The sequence below is a fragment of the Rutilus rutilus genome (assembly GCF_951802725.1).
Source record: "Rutilus rutilus genome assembly, chromosome: 1".
NCBI lineage: Eukaryota > Metazoa > Chordata > Actinopteri > Cypriniformes > Leuciscidae > Rutilus > Rutilus rutilus.
In genome coordinates, this window is record NC_140209.1 from 30376648 (window position 1) to 30397854 (window position 21207).

Here is a 21207-nt window from a genome sequence, read left to right on the forward strand (position 1 = left end):
GATATATCAGTCAGATCTCTCAATATAAGATGAGATTACATAATATGTAGATGGAACTAAGAATTATACAAAGTCTATGATTAATGTCATAATTTTCACATGACCCTTGATATATTGTGGCATCAGTATTTTGTGATATTTAAAAAAAATATTATACAGAACATTTTTTGAGCTGAATAATTTTTTTAGTAGAATAGAGACATATGAATCTCAACAATGGTGACAACCAACAAAGCCTTTTTGTGACTTTATAGTAATTCATATTTTTTTTCATTGTCACCATTGTTGCGATTCATACGCTGATGGTTGATGTCCGAGTGAGTCTATATGATCCTGTCAAAACATTTTCTGTATAATGATTTCATAAAATCTGAATATCACAGCACTGCAGAATCTTTTACAGCAGTATTGTCATGCAAAATTAACAACTGATATTTTATGAGTTAATCAGATATTAGAATGTACTAGACATGATATTAGAGAATGTACATTTCCTGAAGAAAATGTGAAGTGGTGCTTGCAGTGGCAAAACTCACCACTCGGTTGCTAGGGTGTTCTGTACGATTGCATACAAGCCAACAGACATGTCTATACAATGTTGTGGGGCTGAAATATGGCTTCTGTATGTTGGAATATGGTTGCTAGGTGGCTCTAAACAGTTGCTAGTGTGTTCTGGGTGGTTGCTATGGTGTTGCTAGGTGGTTGCTAGGGTATTCTGGGTGGTTGCTAGGCAGTTGCTAGGGTATTCTGGGTGGTTGCTAGGGCATTGCTAGGCAGTTGCTATGGTGTTGCTTGGGTATTATGGGCGGTTGCTAGGGTATTTTGGGTGGTTGCTAGGGTGTTGCTAGGGTATTCTAAGGGGGTTGCTATGGTGTTGCTAGGGTGTTCTGGGTGGTTGCTAGGCGGTTGCTATTGTATTCTGGGTGGTTGCTAGGGCATTGCTAGACAGTTGCTAGGGTATTCTGAGTGGTTGCTATGGTGTTGCTAGGGCATTGCTAGGCAGTTGCAAGGGTGTTCTGAGTGGTTGCTATGGTGTTGCTAGGGTATTTTGGGTGGTTGCTAGGGCGTTGCTAGGCAGTTGCTAGGGTGTTCAGGTGGTTGCTAAGGTATTATGGGTGGTTGCTATGGTGTTACTTAGTGGTTGGTAGTTGTCACAGATGATTACTATTGGAGTTCTTAGCATTTTCTTGCCATGATTTAGCACTTACCTAATCACTGTTAGCATGTAGCTATTCACAACTAGCATGTGTAGCATGTTGGAATTCCTGTTTGCTAACATGAGTCAAAAGAGCCAACCCCCATCTCTGTACGATGTTCTGATGCAGAGAAATAGGTCTTGCAAAATGGTTGCTAGGTTACTCTGTTTTGTTGCTAGGGAGTGGCTTGGCAGCTGCAATCATGAAACTCCAAAGGCTGCTTGTCAGTATGAATGATATAAACCAACTCAAGATTTTATTTGTCACATACACAGTTATATACAGAATATACAACCAGTAGTGAAATGTAAATAGGGTGAACTCCAAGATAGTGCAATGTTATAAAACACTAAAAATATTAACAATTTAAGCAATATAAGATACAATTCTAATAATAATAATAATTAAAAATTAAAAAAAATAAAAAAAAAAATAATAAAAAAAATAAAAAAAAGATCTGTAAGCTAACTGAGAATATTTACAGAAATGTACAGACAATAGTAACGAGGTAGTTACATAGCAGCAGTGTAAAGTGCAGGGATGCAGATTTGTAGCTTCGTTACAATAAGAGCAGTCAGTGCTGAGTGCAGGTATTAATGTCCAGAGTGCGGGTATGATGTCCAGGGTATGATGTACAGATAATGCTAGGAGGCCGAGTTTAGGAGCCTGATGGCCTGAGGGAAGAAGCTTCTCCTAAGTCTCTCTGTTTTAGACCTCACGCTGCGGTAGCGCTTACCTGATGGCAGCAAGTTGAAGAGACAGTTATGTGGGTGGTTGAAGTCCTTAATAATTTTGTTGGCTCTGCTCTTGCAGCGTTTGTGGTAAATGTCTTGCAGGGGGGGAAGAGAAGACCCAGAGATGCGCTCAGCTAAGCGCACAACTCTCTGAAGTGATTTGCAGTCGTGACTTGAGCTATTCCCATACCACACTGTGATACACTGAGTTAAAACACTTTCTATGGCCCCTGAATAGAAAGTTTTTAGGATCGTTGGTGATACCCTGAATTTTCTCAGCTGTCGCAGATGGTATAGTCTTTGCCTGGCTTTTTTCACCTGTGTGTGAATGTGAGAGGTCCAAGTAAGATCCTCAGAGATGTTCACACCGAGGTACTTGTAGCTGCTCACCTTCTCCACAGGTGTCCCACTGATCATAAGAGGAGTAAAGGCCTGCTGTCTCTTTCTGAAGTCCACAATCAGCTCTTTGGTTTTGGTCACATTCAGAGAGAGACAGTTGTCCTGGCACCAAGATGTTAATTTCTCAACCTCTTCCATGTATGCGGTCTCGTTGTTGTTGGAGATAAGGCCTAGAACCACTGTATCGTCAGCGAATTTGACAATAGAAGTGGAGCTGTGAGAAGCCACGCAATCATGTGTGTAGAGAGAGTAAAGTAGGGGACTCAGAACGCAGCCCTGTGGCGCTCCTACGCTCAGGGTGATGGAGTCGGAGGTGGACCGGCCTACTTTCACTACCTGGGGTCTGTATGAAAGAAAGTCCTGAATCCACTTGCAGAGTGAAGGATTCAGACCCAGATTTAGGAGTTTGGAAGTTAATTTGCTGGGAATTATAGTGTTAAAGGCTGAGCTGTAGTCGATGAAAAGCAGCCTTACATAGTTCCCATTTTTGCTGTCGATGTGGGTGAGAGAGAAATGTAGGACGTGAGAGATGGCGTCCTTCGTAGATCTGTTTGGCCGATAGGCAAACTGAAGAGGGTCCAGTGTATCAGGTATGAAGGAGCAGATGTTGTTTTTAACCAGTCTCTCAAATACCTTCATGACTGTGGATGTGAGGGCAACTGGACGATAGTCATTCAGGCATGAGGGTTTATTGTTCTTCGGCACAGGAATGATGACCGATTTTTTTAAAGATGAGGGGACCACGGATGTAGCAAGGGACTCGTTGAAGATAGATGTAAACAATCCAGCGAGCTGATCAGCACAGCACCTCAGAACGCGACCAGAGATGCCATCAGGTCCGGCTGCTTTCCTGACATTAACCCGCTTTAGCGCCCGTCTAACCACGTCCTCCGACACGGTGATTGCAGGGTTGTCGCCGCTCTGTCCGCTACTCTCTCGCGCGCCGAGAGGCAGAGTTGCTCTGCCGCGATTGCAATCAAAGCGAGCAAAGAAAGAGTTTAACTCGTCAGCCAGCGACGGATCTGCTCTCACCTCTGTAGAGGATTTGGTTCCGAAGGTGCAGATGGTCCTCAGTCCTTGCCACATGCGTCTGGAGTCATTTAGTTGGAAGTGAGTCTCCACACGATCCCTGTAGCGGAGTTTGGCGTCTTTAACTGCGTGGCGAAGAGCATAGCAGGATGATTTGTACTCGCTCATATTGCCCGACAGAAGACCGGCGTTGTATGTTTCCGTGCGTTTGTTCACTGCAGCACGAATATTTTTGTCCACCCATGGTTTCTGATTTGAGAAAATCTTGATAGTTACAGTTTCCGTTGCTTGTTCTGTTAGTGTGTTTACAAAACTTAATGCTACGTCCGTAAACTCGCTGACGTCAGATGAGCTCGCCCGGAACATGTCCCAGTCTACGTCATCAAGAGCCGCCTGTAGCCAAGTTTCAGAAGTGGAGGACCAGCGCGTCACCACTTTCTGCACCGGAGGTTCCTGGACGAGCCTTTGTTTATATTCCGGTGTGAGGAAAATGGCGGCATGGTCCGATTTGCCAAAAGCGGGTTGTGATCGGGCTTTGTAGGCATTCTTAAACTGAGAGTAGCAATGATCCAGCGTATTGTTCCCTCTGGTAGGGCAGGTGACATGTTGGTAAAAGTTCGGCATGACTTTCCTGAGATTAGCTTTATTAAAGTCCCCCGCGATGATAAAAGCAGCATCAGGATGTTTGTTTATGTAGCCGCTTAGCACTTCATGGAGTCCCATTGAAGTGACATTCAGAATGGATGAACAACTCCCATTCCTCTGTGACATTCAGAATGGAAGATATCCCTCAATGGATTTTGGTTGCTAAGGTGCTCGACAATGGTTGCTAGGGTGGGGCTAGGAAGTGTTGAGGTGATTCATGATTGGCCGTTTGCTGCCCTGAGTCAAACTTGTGTCAACCCCATCTCTTTATGATGTTCTAATGCAGAGATATGTCTTGCAAAATGGTTGCTAGGGTACTTTGTTTGGTTGCTAGGTAGTGGCTTGGCAGCTGCCAATCATAAAACTCCAAAGGCTGTTTGTCAGTATGAATTATATAAACCAACTCCCATATCCTCTGTGACATTCAGAATGGAAGATATCCCTCTTTGGATTTTGGTTGCTAGGGTACTCTATTTGGTTGCTATGGAGTTGCTTGGCAGCTGCCAATGATGAAATTCCAAAAGCTTCTTGTCAATATGAATGATATAATCCAACTCTCATGCCTCTGTGACATTCAGATTGGAAGATATTCCTCTTTGGATTTTGGTTGCTAGGGAGTGGCTTGGCAGCTGCCAATCATGAAACTCCAAAGGCTGCTTGTCAGTATGAATGATATAACCCAACTCCCATGCCTCTGTGACATTCAGAATGGAAGATATCCCTCTTTGGATTTTGGTTGCTAAGGTGCTTGACAATGGTTGCTAGGGAGGGGCTAGGAAGTGTTGAGGTGATTCATGATTGGCCGTTTGCTGCCCTGAGTGAAACAAGACCGTGTTTCTATCACAATTCAGTCCGGAGATATCCCTTTGATCTCTTTCAATGGAAGTCTATGGGACTTGTTGCTAAGGAGCTCTAAATGGTTGCTAGGGCGTGGCTTGATAGCTTCACAATGATCCTGAGAGACTGATTGGTCTCTACATCTGGACATCTACACTTCAGATGATATCAGTGAAACAGGACACTATATAAATATAAAAAATATAAAAGCATGTCTGTAATTAAAGTAAAAAGGATTTATAAGCACGTCTTGCGAAGGGAAATAAATAACAGTACTTTGGGTGTCTTGTTCATTATATTTATTTTCATATAAAAGCAACAGAACTTAAATTGCATCATCAACACGTACATGACTGTGAAACCCATGATATCCGTCCACTACAGACATTATTAACTCAGAACACATGTTATTATGAGACTCATTTAGTCCTTCAAGAGCTTGACAGTAAACATCAACTGTGTAATGGCTCACACTGATAACATCTCAATATTTTGTTTAATAGAACAATAAAAACAGGGTTGGAAAGACATGAAAATGTTCTTTTTGGGTGAACGATATCCATCATAATAATAAAAGAATGAAGATGAAGAATACAAGCGATCACTTAAAGGGGTCATATAATGCCATTTTTGTACAAGCTAATATGATTCTTTAGGGTCTAAATTAAAAGTTTGTAATATACTTTAATTAAAAATTCTCATTAGTATTGTAAGAAAACACTAATTTTACCTGGTCAAAAACAGCTCTGTTTTCAGCACGCCGTTTCAGTGCATGTGTCTTTAAATGATAATGAGCTTTGCTCACCCCGCCCCTCTGTTCTGTGGGTACACCGTATTAGACATTAGCTGTGTCCCAAAGTGAAAGCTGTGTCCCAAAGTGAAGGCTGCGTCCTTCGAAGGCCGGATTTGAAGGCCGGATGGCCGCATTTGAAGGCCGATTGCGTCACCGCGGCGCAACGAAGGACGTCCCAATTCAAAGGCTGCATCCTTGGAAGGTCGCATTTGAAGGCCGATTGCGTCACCGCGGCTCGATGAAGGCTGTCCCAATTCAATTCTCCATCCTTCGAAGGCCGTATTCGAAGGCCGGTTGCGTCATCGCGCCGCGACGAAGGCTTCCCTGATTCAAAAGCGACGCCAAATGCACCCTTCGTTTCCCCGTGAAAAGAAGGATACATAAATGGACACTTAGCGGCCTATTCTACCCCATAAGTCATTGCGCGCCGTTGAAGACAGCATTTATTTATTTATTTTTAAAGGCGGCCGAGACTAGAGATCGGTGGTGGACAGCAAATTCACATTTAAATGTAAGTATTATGTTTTCATTTACTCAAATAGCTAGCGAAACCAGAGTTAAATTTTCTTATAAACTTCTTCTTAACTCCTTCGTCACCATTGCGTGGCTTCATTTATCAGGTAGTTTTAGGCAAAACTTGTGGTAATAACGTTATTAGTTTAACGACCTATTTGTAATATTTTCACTTGTGTATTATAAGAAATAGGCTATCACTCACCCAATAAAGCCCAAAACAATAAGAAAAGCAGTAGATAAGGCAATGGGGTTTCACTTTTATGTGTTTTTGTAGCTGTCATGCAAGGTATGTGGTTTTAACCAAATTTTAGTATACAGAAATATGATTTCTTAAGTATTTTGTATGCATGTCTTGATGTGTCATATTTTGCAGTGTTAACAATGCACTTAAATTGCTCCTCTGTGTTAAGTACCCTTTTCTGCTTTTTTAGAACAATTCAGGAAAAAATGGGTCTATATATATATATTTATAAAGAAAAGTAATACACACATCTTTGCTGAAATGTATTGTCCTGTTGTTGTTATCAAGCCATGGTTCATTTGCTCTGCCTTTAGGATTGCAAGTGTCCTGGGACAGGAGAGGGTGTGAGTGGGAAACCCACTGCTGAAGCTTGGCCCTGGTTTGTCCTCATGGATGAGGTGTTGGGACAGAGGCATTGCACCAACCCCCCTGTCCTCATCGCTTCAATCCCTGAGGACACACCAGGGCCGAGTTCAGCAGTGGGTGCCCACGGTGAGGAGGAGCCAGGGGCAGCAGCAGCACAAAGGCGGCGAGACAGTACGAGTTTTTGGACTTGATCAGAGAAGAAATGCAACTACAGAGGGAGGCAGAGGCGAGGAGTGCACAGGAAAGAAGGGAGAGGATGGACAGGCTGTTTTCTCTTCTTGAGAGAATGATTGAAAAATATATATATTTTCTACATATTCTTGTTTAACTTTTTTCACTTTTATTTTTTAAAAGAAAAATTATGTAAATTTATTTTTATGCAACTTTAATTGTGTAAATAAAAGAGAATGAATTGTTCTGGACATTGTTTATTTTTGTAATGACAGTAATACTTTCTGCATGAAACAAATTCTATACCTTTTTATTTTTTCAAATAAAAGTACTTTTTCCAACTATTTACAAAATACGTTAAACATATCAAAATCAACATAAACATTTAATTTTACAATACATAAAATAAGAAAAAAATGATGTAGACTCTATTGAGCTGAGCTGCTGGACCGGGATGGGCTGCCCCTGGTAAGGCCTCCTGCTGGTGGGACATCATCTGGGATGGTCTCCAGAGTGTTAAAGTGCATATTTCCACTATCCACTAAATTGTCTACCAACAGGTTTGCAGGGCTGATTCAATCGACGGCTTCCTGAAAAAAGTACTTTTAATAACTACTGCATTTATATTAGGGTACTACTGCATTACTGCGTAGGCTATGTTGCATTTTACTTCTGTATATTTTCAATATACAGTAATATCTGGTTGTTACATTATATACTTTTGTGTAGTGTAATGTAATCATATTGTGATGTGAGGGAAAAAAGTACTTCAGGTTACTTCACATTTGTAAGTGAATACTTAACGAAATATGCAGTTCCGAAAATTAAAGTAACAAAATGTAGGCTTATTGTCACAATATTAACAAATTGTTGCTAACTACAGCAGCGTCCCATATCAAAGGGCGCATCTGAAGTGCTCGGACCGGTCTAGCCTACGAAGGATTGTTCTTGTCGCCTGGCAACCGTGACAGCTGCAGATGACGAGCGCTAGAAATACTGGACTTTTTATATTAAATTGGGTTTTGTATTCAAACAGGGCTAAACCGAAAATACATGATCCGGCAGCGCCGGTGCACACCATGACCTCCAGTAAAATATAAAACATAAAAATGACAATAGTCAATTCTGGCTCCATAGCTGTTTACTCAGTTATAAAAATGAATGATCAGGAAAGCAGCTGTCCTCTCGCACCGTTGCTTGGCGCCAGGAGCGGTGATCGGGAACACCTGGTTGCACAATTAGGAAATCCTAGGAAGGCTACATGGTGCGTCCTTCAGAGGACGCATAGGCTGCATCCTTGAAGCTGCGTCCTTCGAAGGATGCAGCCTTCAACATTGGGACACAGACCGTATCTAACACAATAACCACGTGTTATTCGTTATAAACGTGGGATTATGAATTATATTGAGAACGTCGTACATAGAAAACATGCCGTAATGTACCCTGAGTGTAAACCTTAGACGCATTCATCGTGAAGCCTGCAGCAAGGTTTGCAAATTTCGCAAAGATTAATATAAATACTAATATAAAGGTTAATAAAACATTACACTCACATCTTCTGGAGGTTCAGCAGGAACACGTTGGTACCGATCCGTTTTTTCTCGTTTGTGAAGCTGTCTGGTGTGAAATGATTCGCGCAAACATGAAAGCACAGACGATCGTGGGGAATCCCCGTGAGGGAATCCCCGCGTCAATCCTTTGGGCATATCCTTCAAAATCAAAACTCAGCCACTGCTTCTTCAATGGCTCGGATTTAGGAACATCCAAATGACTGCTGTGTTCCTTATTACATCTAAGAACAGAACACCACAATCGCTTAGACGCCATTCTACTCCAGCATATCAACAATGGCGGACTACTATGACGACGGCTGTCACAGCTTGCTCAGGGCGGGTCTTGTGTTGAAACACGGCTGTCAATCACAATAGCGGGAGGGGCGTACGATCTTATGACGTCACAATATCGAACGGCTTGATTTCAGAGATGGTCAAACATATAAGGAGATTAAAACAAAACCACTGGATGGATTTTTATCATGATAGGATGGTTGTGTACAGGCACTGCCAACAGACATTTCAGTGCAATCAACTTGTAAAAGTGCATGTACCATTATATGACCCCTTTAAGAATATATGAATACATGAATAAACTTAAACTCATCTATTTATCTGTGTCGGATCAGAAGTTTGGACACTAATTATTTACGCTATCCACATATAAGTCATGAAAACTGAATAACACAAATGGCATTGTGGGAATGATGTAGTGAGCAAAACATTACACACATGAAAATGTCTTATATTTGAGCTTGTTCTTTGATTCCAGCTTTACTTAATCTAGACATTAATCAACAAACACCAAACACTATTGAGGGAGAAACAGTTAACTATGCGATCAGCACTTCATGATGACTTTCATTCACTTTCTAGTGGAGATGAGGAGGTGCTGATGGGGAACAGGTGATCAGTGATCAGATGAACCCCTCACACACACTTCTGTGTCCACATTTGTGAATAATAGTTCATATTTGTGGCTGTTACACTTATTTTATTTTTATTTGACTTGATCATGTTAATTCATTAACTGATCTTATTATTAATCATCACAGATAATCAGTGGTGTGGAGTTTTCATTCCACCGATAACCCAAACAAACAAATGGATAGAGATTCTCATTAAAAGACTGACCGGTGTAAGTGTAGATATGAGACATAGACTCCACTTCATAAAAGGAGACGAGACCCTCCTCATAATCCACAAACACCCCGACCCTCTGAGGCTCTACTCTCAGATAAAGAAGGACAGATGATAAATCAAGAGTCCAATAACTCATATCAAATCGTCCCACAGTCCAGTATCCAACATCAGGACTCAGCCTGATATCGCAGCTCTTACTGGATTCTCTGGCCACTCCTAAATACCACTTAGTTTGATCCTTCACCTGCACCTCAAAGTAAAAACACCCTGAGGAGAATCCGTCCTTCCCGAGAACACCAAGATAACAATCAAACCTGTCTTTTCCCCCATCCACTGCATTCTCTCTGTTTCCATCTTTTACTTGTTTCCCATCATGAGACACGATAAGATGTGGATGAGCCGTATCAGCATCCAGAGTCACATTCACTGCAGAAAATATTGAAAAGTCTGCTTTACAGATGAGCATATAATAAAATAAAGAATTATATTTTATACAGTGAGGAAAATAAGTATTTGAACACCCTGCTATTTTGCAAGTTCTCCCACTTAGAAATCATGGAGGGGTCTGAAATTGTCATCGTAGGTGCATGTCCACTGTGAGAGACATAATCTAAAAAAAAAAAAATCCAGAAATCACAATGTATGATTTTGTAACTATTTATTTGTATGATACAGCTGCAAATAAGTATTTGAACACCTGAGAAAATCAATGTTAATATTTGGTGCAGTAGCCTTTGTTTGCAATTACAGAGGTCAAATGTTTCCTGTAGTTTTTCACCAGGTTTGCACACACTGCAGGAGGGATTTTGGCCCACTCCTCCACACAGATCTTCTCTAGATCAGTCAGGTTTCTGGGCTGTCGCTGAGAAACACGGAGTTTGAGCTCCCTCCAAAGATTCTCTATTGGGTTTAGGTCTGGAGACTGGCTAGGCCACGCCAGAACCTTGATATGCTTCTTACAGAGCCACTCCTTGGTTATCCTGGCTGTGTGCTTCGGGTCATTGTCATGTTGGAAGACCCAGCCTCGACCCATCTTCAATGCTCTAACTGAGGGAAGGAGGTTGTTCCCCAAAATCTCGCAATACATGTCCCCGGTCATCCTCTCCTTAATACAGTGCAGTCGCCCTGTCCCATGTGCAGAAAAACACCCCCAAAGCATGATGCTACCACCCCCATGCTTCACAGTAGGGATGGTGTTCTTGGGATGGTACTCATCATTCTTCTTCCTCCAAACACGTTTAGTGGAATTATGACCAAAAAGTTATATTTTGGTCTCATCTGACCACATGACTTTCTCCCATGACTCCTCTGGATCATCCAAATGGTCATTGGCAAACTTAAGACGGGCCTTGACATGTGCTGATTTAAGCAGGGGAACCTTCCGTGCCATGCATGATTTCAAACCATGACGTCTTAGTGTATTACCAACAGTAACCTTGGAAACGGTGGTCCCAGCTCTTTTCAGGTCATTGACCAGCTCCTCCCGTGTAGTTCTGGGCTGATTTCTCACCTTTCTTAGGATCATTGAGACCCCACGAGGTGAGATCTTGCATGGAGCCCCAGTCCGAGGGAGATTGACAGTCATGTTTAGCTTCTTCCATTTTCTAATGATTGCTCCAACAGTGGACCTTTTTTCACCAAGCTGCTTGGCAATTTCCCCGTAGCCCTTTCCAGCCTTGTGGAGGTGTACAATTTTGTCTCTAGTGTCTTTGGACAGCTCTTTGGTCTTGGCCATGTTAGTAGTTGGATTCTTACTGATTGTATGGGGTGGACAGGTGTCTTTATGCAGCTAACGACCTCAAACAGGTGCATCTAATTTAGGATAATAAATGGAGTGGAGGTGGACATTTTAAAGGCAGACTAACAGGTCTTTGAGGGTCAGAATTCTAGCTGATAGACAGGTGTTCAAATACTTATTTGCAGCTGTATCATACAAATAAATAGTTAAAAAACCATACATTGTGATTTCTGGATTTTTTTTTTTAGATTATGTCTCTCACAGTGGACATGCACCTACGATGACAATTTCAGACCCTTCCATGATTTCCAAGTGGGAGAACTTGCAAAATAGCAGGGTGTTCAAATACTTATTTTCCTCACTGTAATTAGGAATCATGGTAACTTTAGAACAAGATAATAAAAAATAAAAATATTGCATTAATTGTAAACTAGATTAAAAAGTTTGTAACCAAACGTTGAAGTTGACTTGAGAAAACCTGAACAGAAAGTCTGAAGTAGTTTAAAAAGCTTTAAGTTGCTAGAGTGTTCTGGGTTTTTGCTATGAAGTTGCTAGGGTATTCTGGGTGGTTGCTAGGGTATTTGGGTATTTTGGCTGATGGTTGCTAGGCATTTGCCTGGGTGTTGCTATGCAGTTGCTAGGGCATTCTGGGTGGTTGTTAGGTTGTTGCTACTATGGAAAGTACATGTAACATTTGTAACAAGGACGCTGTAAAATAACATGTTACCCAAAATTCTTATGCAAGAATAGGGATATCATCCTTGATCATTTATAATCATTTGATAGCATTTATGAGGTGCATTATACCAAAAACATTAACAATAATAATAATAATAAATGAATAAATGTTTGACATGATGAATTTAAAATAAATACTTTTTAATACTTTAAATATTTTACTCACCTCTGTGTGTTCTTAAATGTGGGACAGCTAATTATGAAACAGAAAGTATGAAGTTATAAAGGGTTCATAACAGAATTCATCTTTAGATCAATAATGAGATCAATAATTTTAATCACTGCTTGAAGAGCAACAAAATCCTAGAAGACTTTACACAGTTTATACTGTATATCCTATAATAAAATATAATGAATAGTATAGACAGATATGAATGCACAGTGTATTAATAGTGTTTTGCAAAATAATTCAAAAGTAATTAATATTTTAATAAAGGCATATAAACAAATTCACCTTTTGGTAGAATAATCTTCTGACTTTGTAAAAGTTGATCACGTTCTAGAGAAAATTCAGAAATAGAGGAGAAAATAACATTATAGATCTGTACAGCAGAATCAAACTTTGCTGTATTATTTTCCTGTTATCTCTGTAAAGCTGCTGTGAAACAATCTGTAATGCATAAAGCACTATATAAATAAAGATGACTTGACATTGAAATTACAAACAAGTTACAATCATTAGTTGTGTGTATAGGCTGTTAACATCACACAAGTACATCAGTGACTGAATAAATATACATTATAAACAACTGATAACCATTTACAGGATCCAAGATATACACAAAACTAAATGAATACACACAGTCTGTTGAGTAGATATGTTATGGCTGAAAACAGACTTTAAATGAGCAATTAATTAATAACTTAATAAAGACAGATTCACCCTGTTGTATTTTCCTGTGCTCATTCTGTAGTGTCCTCTTCTCATTCTGTAGTGTCCCGTGCTCATTCTGTAGTGTCCTGTGCTCATTCTGTAGTGTCCTCTTCTCATTCTGTAGTGTCCTGTGCTCATTCTGTAGTGTCCTCTTCTCATTCTGTAGTGTCCTGTGCTCATTCGGTAGTTGATCGATTGCTGAAGAAAATTCAGGATATAAAGAAGAGAAAACAGCATTAAATATATAGCTGATATACATGCATACATTTTATAGTATTATTATACATACTTTCATAGTGTTTGAGACAAAGACATTTTCCTCAGTTCTTCACATCATCAATGAACATGATGCGTGAGCCAATATCTGTCTTACATGCACTACTGTCAACACTTTATCTTTTTACATGGACTCAGTTAAGTTGTATTTACTTAGTATTTTCAACTTGAACATTTTTGTTATTTGAACTTTTGTTTATAAATAACTATGAAAGTATTTGTAAATAACTAAGTAAAGTGAACTTAATTTAAGTTTTCTATACCAAAGTTCATGTTCATTTCACCTTATTTGGCTTATTTTCTTAGTTCAACCAAATAAATAATTATTTTATTTCAGTTGTTTTTTATTTAAATTGTAAATGATTATTTTATTTCAAATGTTTCAGTTGACAACTTTCTTATTACCATTTAAATTCATTTCAATGGCAAATAAGCAATCTGATGTCAGCCAATGAAACAAACTACAAATCAAATAAATTAAATCTGTGAAGATCTCAGCAGAGGATTAAACAACTCCACAAACAGCATTACCAGCTTCACTTATTACTGACCAGTTTAAAAGCAGACAAACTTCAGCTGATCTACTGTACTTTATCAATGTGTTCTCAATTTAACACTATTGCAATTGGTGAAAAATAATAAAAAGTCAAAGGTCAAGGATCAAGTGCTCAACTACAGCAAACAATAATCACCATAATCGTGACTTCAAATGAAACATTTTCAATAATAAAAAAAAAAAATCATCATTACTGTAAAACATTTCACTGTAAATGTGCAGTAATTAACTGGCAGCAGCTTCTCCTGCAAAGTAAAGCAGTTTTTACTGTAAGAAATTGTCGCGAAAAATATTGCCAGCACAATTGCACAAAATTAAAACATGATTTAACTCATTTCATTTGCAGAAACTGACTGCCTTAAACTGGCCAATTGCCATTTAAGTAATTTGTAGTGTGCTAGTTATGTGAGCATATTAATGAAAAAATCGTTTATCCACAAAAAAATTCTTACAGTAAAGTGAACCAAATTAAACAACAACATTAAAACAAGAAACATCAATTTAACTCTAATCTCTTCATATAACTGCTAGTTAACAACAGCACACATGCATGAACTAATATAATTAGCGAACAGCTTATCACTGTCAGCAACTACACAGTTACTGTTTTAAATAAAGCAACAGGCAGAATAACATCAGTGTTTCATGATCTTCTGCTGGACTGAAGCACAGACTCTACTCTTAAACACAACGATGACCCACAAAACTCAGACAACAGAAACCTTTTAAATAGTTAATGAGATAATTAAGTGCTGTTAACGTGTTTTTCTCTGGCTGCTTTAACTGTGTGTTTATGAGGGACATTTATGGCCGAAAAGAGAGAAAATGTGATCAGTGAATGCAGATTGTTTTGTGTTGATAATGACAATCATCTTGTGGTCTCTTGATTTATTGTTGATGTCTGTCTCTAAGTGATGCAGATGTTCAGAAATAGAAATGAGTAAAATGTGTAAAAAACTATCCCCAGGCTGCCATATTTATTTACATAAAAATATATAAAATAACAAGAAAACAATTAGAGCGTTGGATGAGTCTCTTGATCTCATCCAGTGTTCAATCCTTTAAGTGTTACATTTTTGACACACTTAAACTTTACATTACCACCAGTGTTAAACTACAGCAAGAGTTCCAACAGCAATCAGTTATAATGAAGATATTAAAAACACATCATGCACAAATACAGAGTTATAACATCACTTAGACATCAAACATCAGCCCATGAATCTCAACAATGTTGACAATCAAAAAAATAATAATACTCTGAACATCACAAAACCGGCTACAAAAAAAGTAAACAAAAACATTGCCAAAAAACAAGCAAACACATAAAAAGGTAAGACCATTCAGCTGTATAATTTATTCATGCTGCAATGCATACTGGGAGTTTTGTACTATGCTGGCACCCAGCATGCACTGCGACATGAAACTATTGATTGTCACAATTGTTGAGATTCATACACTGATTGTTGATGTCTGTGTGTGTTTAAGTGAATCAGATGTTCATAAATAGAAATAAAAAAATATGTAAAAAATTATCCCCATTCTGACTTATATATTTACATAAAACATATAAAATAGCAAGAACTTTACCTCTGTTTTTATGAACAAACACAGCTATCAGTATTCCAGCAATCACAACGAGCACAACAAAAACTGAAATCAGGATGATTGACGTCCTCCAAGAAATAAACCTATTATCTGCAAAACAAATCAGTAAATAAGCACATTGTGTAAATCAAACATATTTTTTACAGGTGTTTATATAATGTTCAGTTCTGAATGGCACATACAGTAACATTTTTATACAAAACTCTATTATAAACCTAATGCTGCTATTGCTTTTAGCTTTACATAATAAGCTGATAATCATTAATTATATTTACTGCATCAAAAATATCATGAGAACATGACAGAGTAACAGAAGTCAGTACGTACTTGTGGTGTTAATCAGTGTCTCCAGCATTTGATGCTTCAGTTTGACTCTGCAGTGAATCTTGCCACTGTGATATACAATGATGGTGTGTTTGACACTGAATCCGTCTGTGTTTCTGTGTGTCTCTGTAGTTTCTGAACTCAAACTGACTCCTTCACTGTCCAGCCACTCAAGATCAGGTTCAGGATACCAACCTTCAGATTCACACTGTAGATGAAGCCCTCCAGAACGATCAAACCCATCTACAGTGATCACTGGAGGACTTCCTACAGCTGCAGATCAACAAGAACATTCTGTTGTTATTCTGAAAAGTTAGTTTGTTCAGTGAAAAGAGCATGCTAGTTCTCACTGGTTTCCTCACCTTCAACTCTGACATCAACAGTGACATCATCAGACCAGGATTTAGACTGAATAAAACACTTATAAAGTCCTTCATCAGAGACTCGGACTGTTGAGAGTTTGAGTGATGCGTTTCCTCTCTGTAGTTCTTGATGACTCAGTTTTGTTCTTCCGCTGTAGGACTGAATCTGCTCTGTGTTTCTGTCTTCATGATCATCATAGAGATGCACTGGGTCTTTCAGATCAAGTCTAAACCACTCCACTCTCATGTCCACAACACTGATGCTGGGTTTGACTGAACAGGGCAGAATCACTTCTTCACCAGCTACAGCAAATACAGGATCTGCAGGTCCCACTACTATATACTGCTCTGTTACAAGAGAAAGAGAGCAGATCTGAACTACACATCTTAAAGGTTTTTACTCTATATTTATTGCACAGTACTGTTTGTCTGGAACAACATTAAAGTATTATTCACAATGATGAATAAATTACCTGATCTTGAATCTGTAATTCCACTAACAAGCAGGAGAGTCAAACAAATGAACTTCATCTCTGAGACACAGATGCTAAAAAGAGAAAACATTACAGAAAAGTGTGTCAGCATACATGCTCTTTGCCTTATAATACTTACACTAAACCTCCTGTCCAAAAGCGAGATACACATTTACAATCACTTTCTGTAGAAAGAAACCAGTTAAACCGGATCAAGACAAAGCAGGATATAAATACACAATGTGAATCTACATGTAGTACAAATAAATACATATAAACACATGTTGAAGGTTGTTGAATCAGGATTTCATTTTCAAAAATGCACATATATCTATAATTTTGATTCAGAAACCTTTTATTTATTTACAAGATTAAGTATTATATGCATTAAACCTGTTGAACTCAAACATGGTCCTCAAGCCACACTCATGCCAGACTTCAGGTAAATGTGTTTCTGATTCTTCCATGACTTACCTTCAACTCAACATTCACTGTGTTCTCAAGAGTGTCTTAATAAATTGTGTCCATATGAAAGATTTTTTTACGATCACAAGGAGATCCTTCCTCTTTTATTTCCACTTTCTCTTGTAACACCGGAACAGACACAGTCCCTCCCATCATTCAGGCTGATAAACCTGCTGTAGTTTCTTCTGGCACACAGACTGACACTCCTCACTTTAATCTGATGTGAAATATGGCAGACATGTTACATGGATTTAAACAAAAAAGTGAACACAAATGTGGATGATGAAACAATATACGCATCCACAAATATAGAGAGAACTGTGACCCCACTGACAATATACCAGAAATAAATGTCAAAAGACAGTTTATCACATATTTATTCTGGAAATAAAAAAAAAAACATCATTATAATATAAATCTCATCTAAAATGTTACGTAAATTTAAAATAAAATAAGTTTAGATAATAGAAAAAAAAGGAGACAAAGTATCACAAAGTTTTAGACATTCATCAAAATGAATCGATCGAAATGTCATTAGTTCGCGAATCGTCCCATAAGTTTAGTGTATTTATTGCACTAGTTTGCTGGAGCCAGTCTTTCTTTCTCATCACATTAAAGAAACTTAAACTCAAGTCATTTAATTCTCATTGAAAAAATTTGGTTTAAAATCATGCTCTCCCACATTGACTCAAATCAGTGGACTAATTGTTTATATTTTCAACAAATCATGACTGACTAGAACAGAGCATTTCTACAATGTTGTTGCATGATGTCACTGACGATGATTCATGCCGTTAGGCGTCATTTACAACACAACATAAAAATTACTGTGTGCATCTTTAATATCTCGGCTTATGCACAATAGTTTCCAAAATTATTATTAGAACTAGCATTATGGTATTTGCTGTTTCTCGTTGGTCTTTCTCACATCATAACTTTTGGCCTCAAATACTTCAAAAACCAGTGGAATATTATGGGTGAGTTGTATGTGATGATGGCAAAACATACAGTTTTATTTTCTTATTTAAAGCATAATCTTAACAAATTCATCTTTAAAGGAGACCTAGTATCATCTTTTCCAAAGTTGGCCTATTAGAATAGGTGTTCATGCTTGAATGTTTAAAAAAAAAAAAAAAAATCACACATTTTTCATTGTTTTGACATTACGCTGGTGTAGCGACAATTTACCATCTTGTCCCTTAGAGGTGTTTGTAGGGTTATCTGACGCGTGGTTCCAAACATATACACTTCCAGTCCAATACTGCATTTATCTTCTTTATTTTGGTTCAGTTCTGATGCTCAAACACATTGTAATCAACAGTAAGCATGTCCTTACATGATTCATGATCCTCACGGTCAAAAATTGTTTGCTTCCCCATTACACCTGCCCTGCCCTCTCTTGCTCTCTGATTACATATATACCCTAAACCCATACTCCACCCAGTGTTCTCCAGTGGAACTACAACAGACATTTAAAATAGAGCATGATGGCTCTTACAGCTGGAATTGGTAAACGAACAAAATCATTACTGACAGAAATTACTATATATTTTTACTATTGCTATACTATTATTATTTAGATGTTTATATACTGTACAGTTGCATGAATAATGTTATGAGATTAGTGATCTAAAATTTTGCCAGTAGTGGCGGCAAGTCTAAATAAGTGAGTCAAAGAATCTGTTTCGGTATATTTGTCTGTGTGTTCATTTTTGCGTGTTTTCCTTGTGTTTGTCATTGGCTTGATTTGCTGTCAGCGCTGCTATGCAACTCATGGCGAGTTAATCAGGAATAAAGGTCTTATCTGGCAAAACAGTCTGTCATTTTCTAAAAAAAATAAACATTTATATACTTTTTAACCACAAATGCTTGTCTTGCACTAGCTCTGCGATGTGCCACAAGTTATAATGTTGAAAGGTCACGCGTGACGTAGGTGGAAGGAAGTACAGACCTATAGTATTTAAACAGCGAATGTACAAAGACTAAGTTTGTGCCGACTAAGACGGCATTTACAATAAATAAATAAATAAATAAATAAATAAATAAATAAATAAAAGGTAAAATAACGGTGTCGGACGATTTTGAAGTTGGAGGAGAAAAAGAGATGTTTTTTCACCCTACCCTACATTTTTGACCCAGAACACGCGTGACCTTTCAATGTGATTATGTAATGCGTGACGCATCGCAGAGTATAGTGTAAGATGAGCATTTGTGGTTAAAAAGTATATAAATGTTTTTTTTTTTTTTTAGAAAATGACAGACTGTTTCGCTGGATAAGACCCTTATTCCTCGGCTGGGATCGTGTAAAGCCCTTTAAAGCTGCATTGAAATTGCAATTTGGGCCTTCGACCATTGGACCCCATTGAAGTCCACTATATGGAGAAAAGTCCTGGAATGTTTTCCTCAAAAACGTTAATTTCTTTTTGACTGAAGAAAGAAGGACATGAACATCTTGGATGACGTGAGTAAATTATCAGGAAATTTTAATTCTGAAGTGAACTAGTATTTTAAGTCTTTAAGTAAATACCATTCGCTTCTGTCATGCTCATTTTGCGATCTAGCCAGTTTTCAGTCAACTGGTGAAATGGTGAGTTAGTGTGGTTGTTCTATGGAGGCGTGTTAAGGGCGAGTTTTAGGGTAGTGCTGCGGGGCTACCGGTTGCCAGAGGCTGCAGAGCCAATGGGTGGAGCTTGACGTCCAGCTAGACGGTTCAACCAAACCCTAACTCTACCCTAACCCCACTCACTGAATATAACTCCACCCATTAGATCCACAGAGGTAGAGCAGGTCAGCTGGACTAGGTCAAACTCCACCCCTTACGTTCAGAGAGGGGGAGCTGGACTTCATTTGGCTCTGCAGCACCACCACTTGATTTTGGGCTCAGTGCTGGAGGTCTGAGGCCACTTTTTGTGTATAAGGGACAACATTTTATTTTTGTAACTTAATTCAATGCCCCGTTCGCCTGCCGGCGGTGCTTGTACCCGTTTAATGTAAACTGCAGGCTCCCGTAGGAATGTTATTAATAACATTAACTAAGATTAATAACTACTGCAATTTTCAGAGAGGCTAGCAATAACAAGCTATATTGAAAGGATTAGATCCCACCCTCCCTTCAGAGCGTCTCCATACACGCCTCCTTCAAAACACATGAACACACAGCAGAGAGCAAACAAAAGCATCACAGAGACACTGTTAAACCTTATCTCTACCATGTGTCTCAAAGCACATTACATTACAGTAATAATGAACATAACTTACAGAGCACTGACCTGTACCATCTGACTGCTGCGGATTCATATTGCCGTTGATAGTGTTGATATAGAAACGCATACATTCGAGTCACAAACTGCTCAGAGTATAAAGTCACAGGTTTCCATCTCTTCAAAATGACAGTATTTATGGCATGAACACAGCATTAGCTTGTTGTTTTAGTTCAGGAGGAACTGTAAAAGGCGGCTGCTGTTTTGTGTTGTGGCGCCCTGTGACTGACGTCTGTCTAACATCTGTCTCCCTTCATGAAACGTGCTGATGACGGGTGATGTCTGCACTAGCAGGTGCGCAGAGGTATGTAAATATACATATGTTGACTGGCAGGTAGGACATCATATCATTGCATTCGGACCGAACATTTTATGGTCCAACACCTTCCTACAAAGACGATAAATATATAAATATACACATAAATACATTTAGAACACTATCAGGATGTGAAGAGACTTTCAACCAGCATAACTAAAAACAAAATCTGGACCAAATCGCCTACCCTGCCTTTAACTAACGTTAAGTAACGAGATCCTGTAGTAAAGTGTTACCAGGAATCCTATTAAACTTCTCATTCCAGTGTGATGTCCCTGTTTACATCGCCTTTAGGCAAGTTGAGGCCAGTTCTTGGGAGAAAAAGTCTTTTTTCTTTTCTTTTGTGTGTGTTTTTCTGGAATTTATATTGCAATAAATTTTGACCTCGTTTAAAATAACGCATCTAATCATAAAACCAGTCATATAGCCATGTTAATTACACATGCACCTTGAATATCACTTAAAACGAATGAGATTAAATGAAGTGCATTGTTACTACTAGTAAAGTATGTAAACCGCGACCTCTAGTGGTCAATGATGATGTATATTTACATTCCCTCACGACACGTCATTCATAAAGATTTAAGATTATTG

At 38.7% G+C, this 21207-nt stretch overlaps 1 protein-coding gene across 2 annotated transcripts; it reads right to left on the reverse strand.

The window, feature by feature from the left end:
• Window positions 1-8933: 8933 nt before the first annotated feature.
• On the reverse strand, window positions 8934-17254 carry LOC311285771 (butyrophilin subfamily 1 member A1-like). Of its 2 annotated transcripts, XM_084401558.1 has the most exons (9): window positions 17047-17254; window positions 16573-16646; window positions 16100-16447; window positions 15741-16010; window positions 15396-15503; window positions 12983-13171; window positions 12554-12598; window positions 12266-12292; window positions 8934-10049 (listed from the first exon to the last, which is right to left on the reverse strand). In XM_084401558.1, exons 2-9 carry the CDS (start codon window positions 16628-16630, stop codon window positions 9523-9525), a joined length of 1572 nt encoding a protein of 523 aa, XP_084257684.1. In that variant the 5' UTR covers window positions 16631-16646; window positions 17047-17254; the 3' UTR covers window positions 8934-9522. The 2 variants fall into 2 exon arrangements, with proteins under 2 accessions (XP_084257684.1, XP_084257683.1); XM_084401557.1 differs by lacking the exon at window positions 17047-17254 and having other exon boundaries at window positions 8949-10049; window positions 16573-16775.
• Window positions 17255-21207: the final 3953 nt, after the last annotated feature.

Coding starts and splice junctions, on each gene's coding strand:
- LOC311285771 (XM_084401557.1), bottom strand. CDS start 16,744: ATGTGTATCTCGCTTTTGGACAGGAGGTTTAGTGTAAGTATTATAAGG. Junction 15,504..15,740: donor GACACTGATTAACACCACAA/GTACGTACTGAC, acceptor TTTGTTTTGCAG/ATAATAGGTTTATTTCTTGG. Junction 12,293..12,553: donor GAAGATTATTCTACCAAAAG/GTGAATTTGTTT, acceptor TTTCATAATTAG/CTGTCCCACATTTAAGAACA.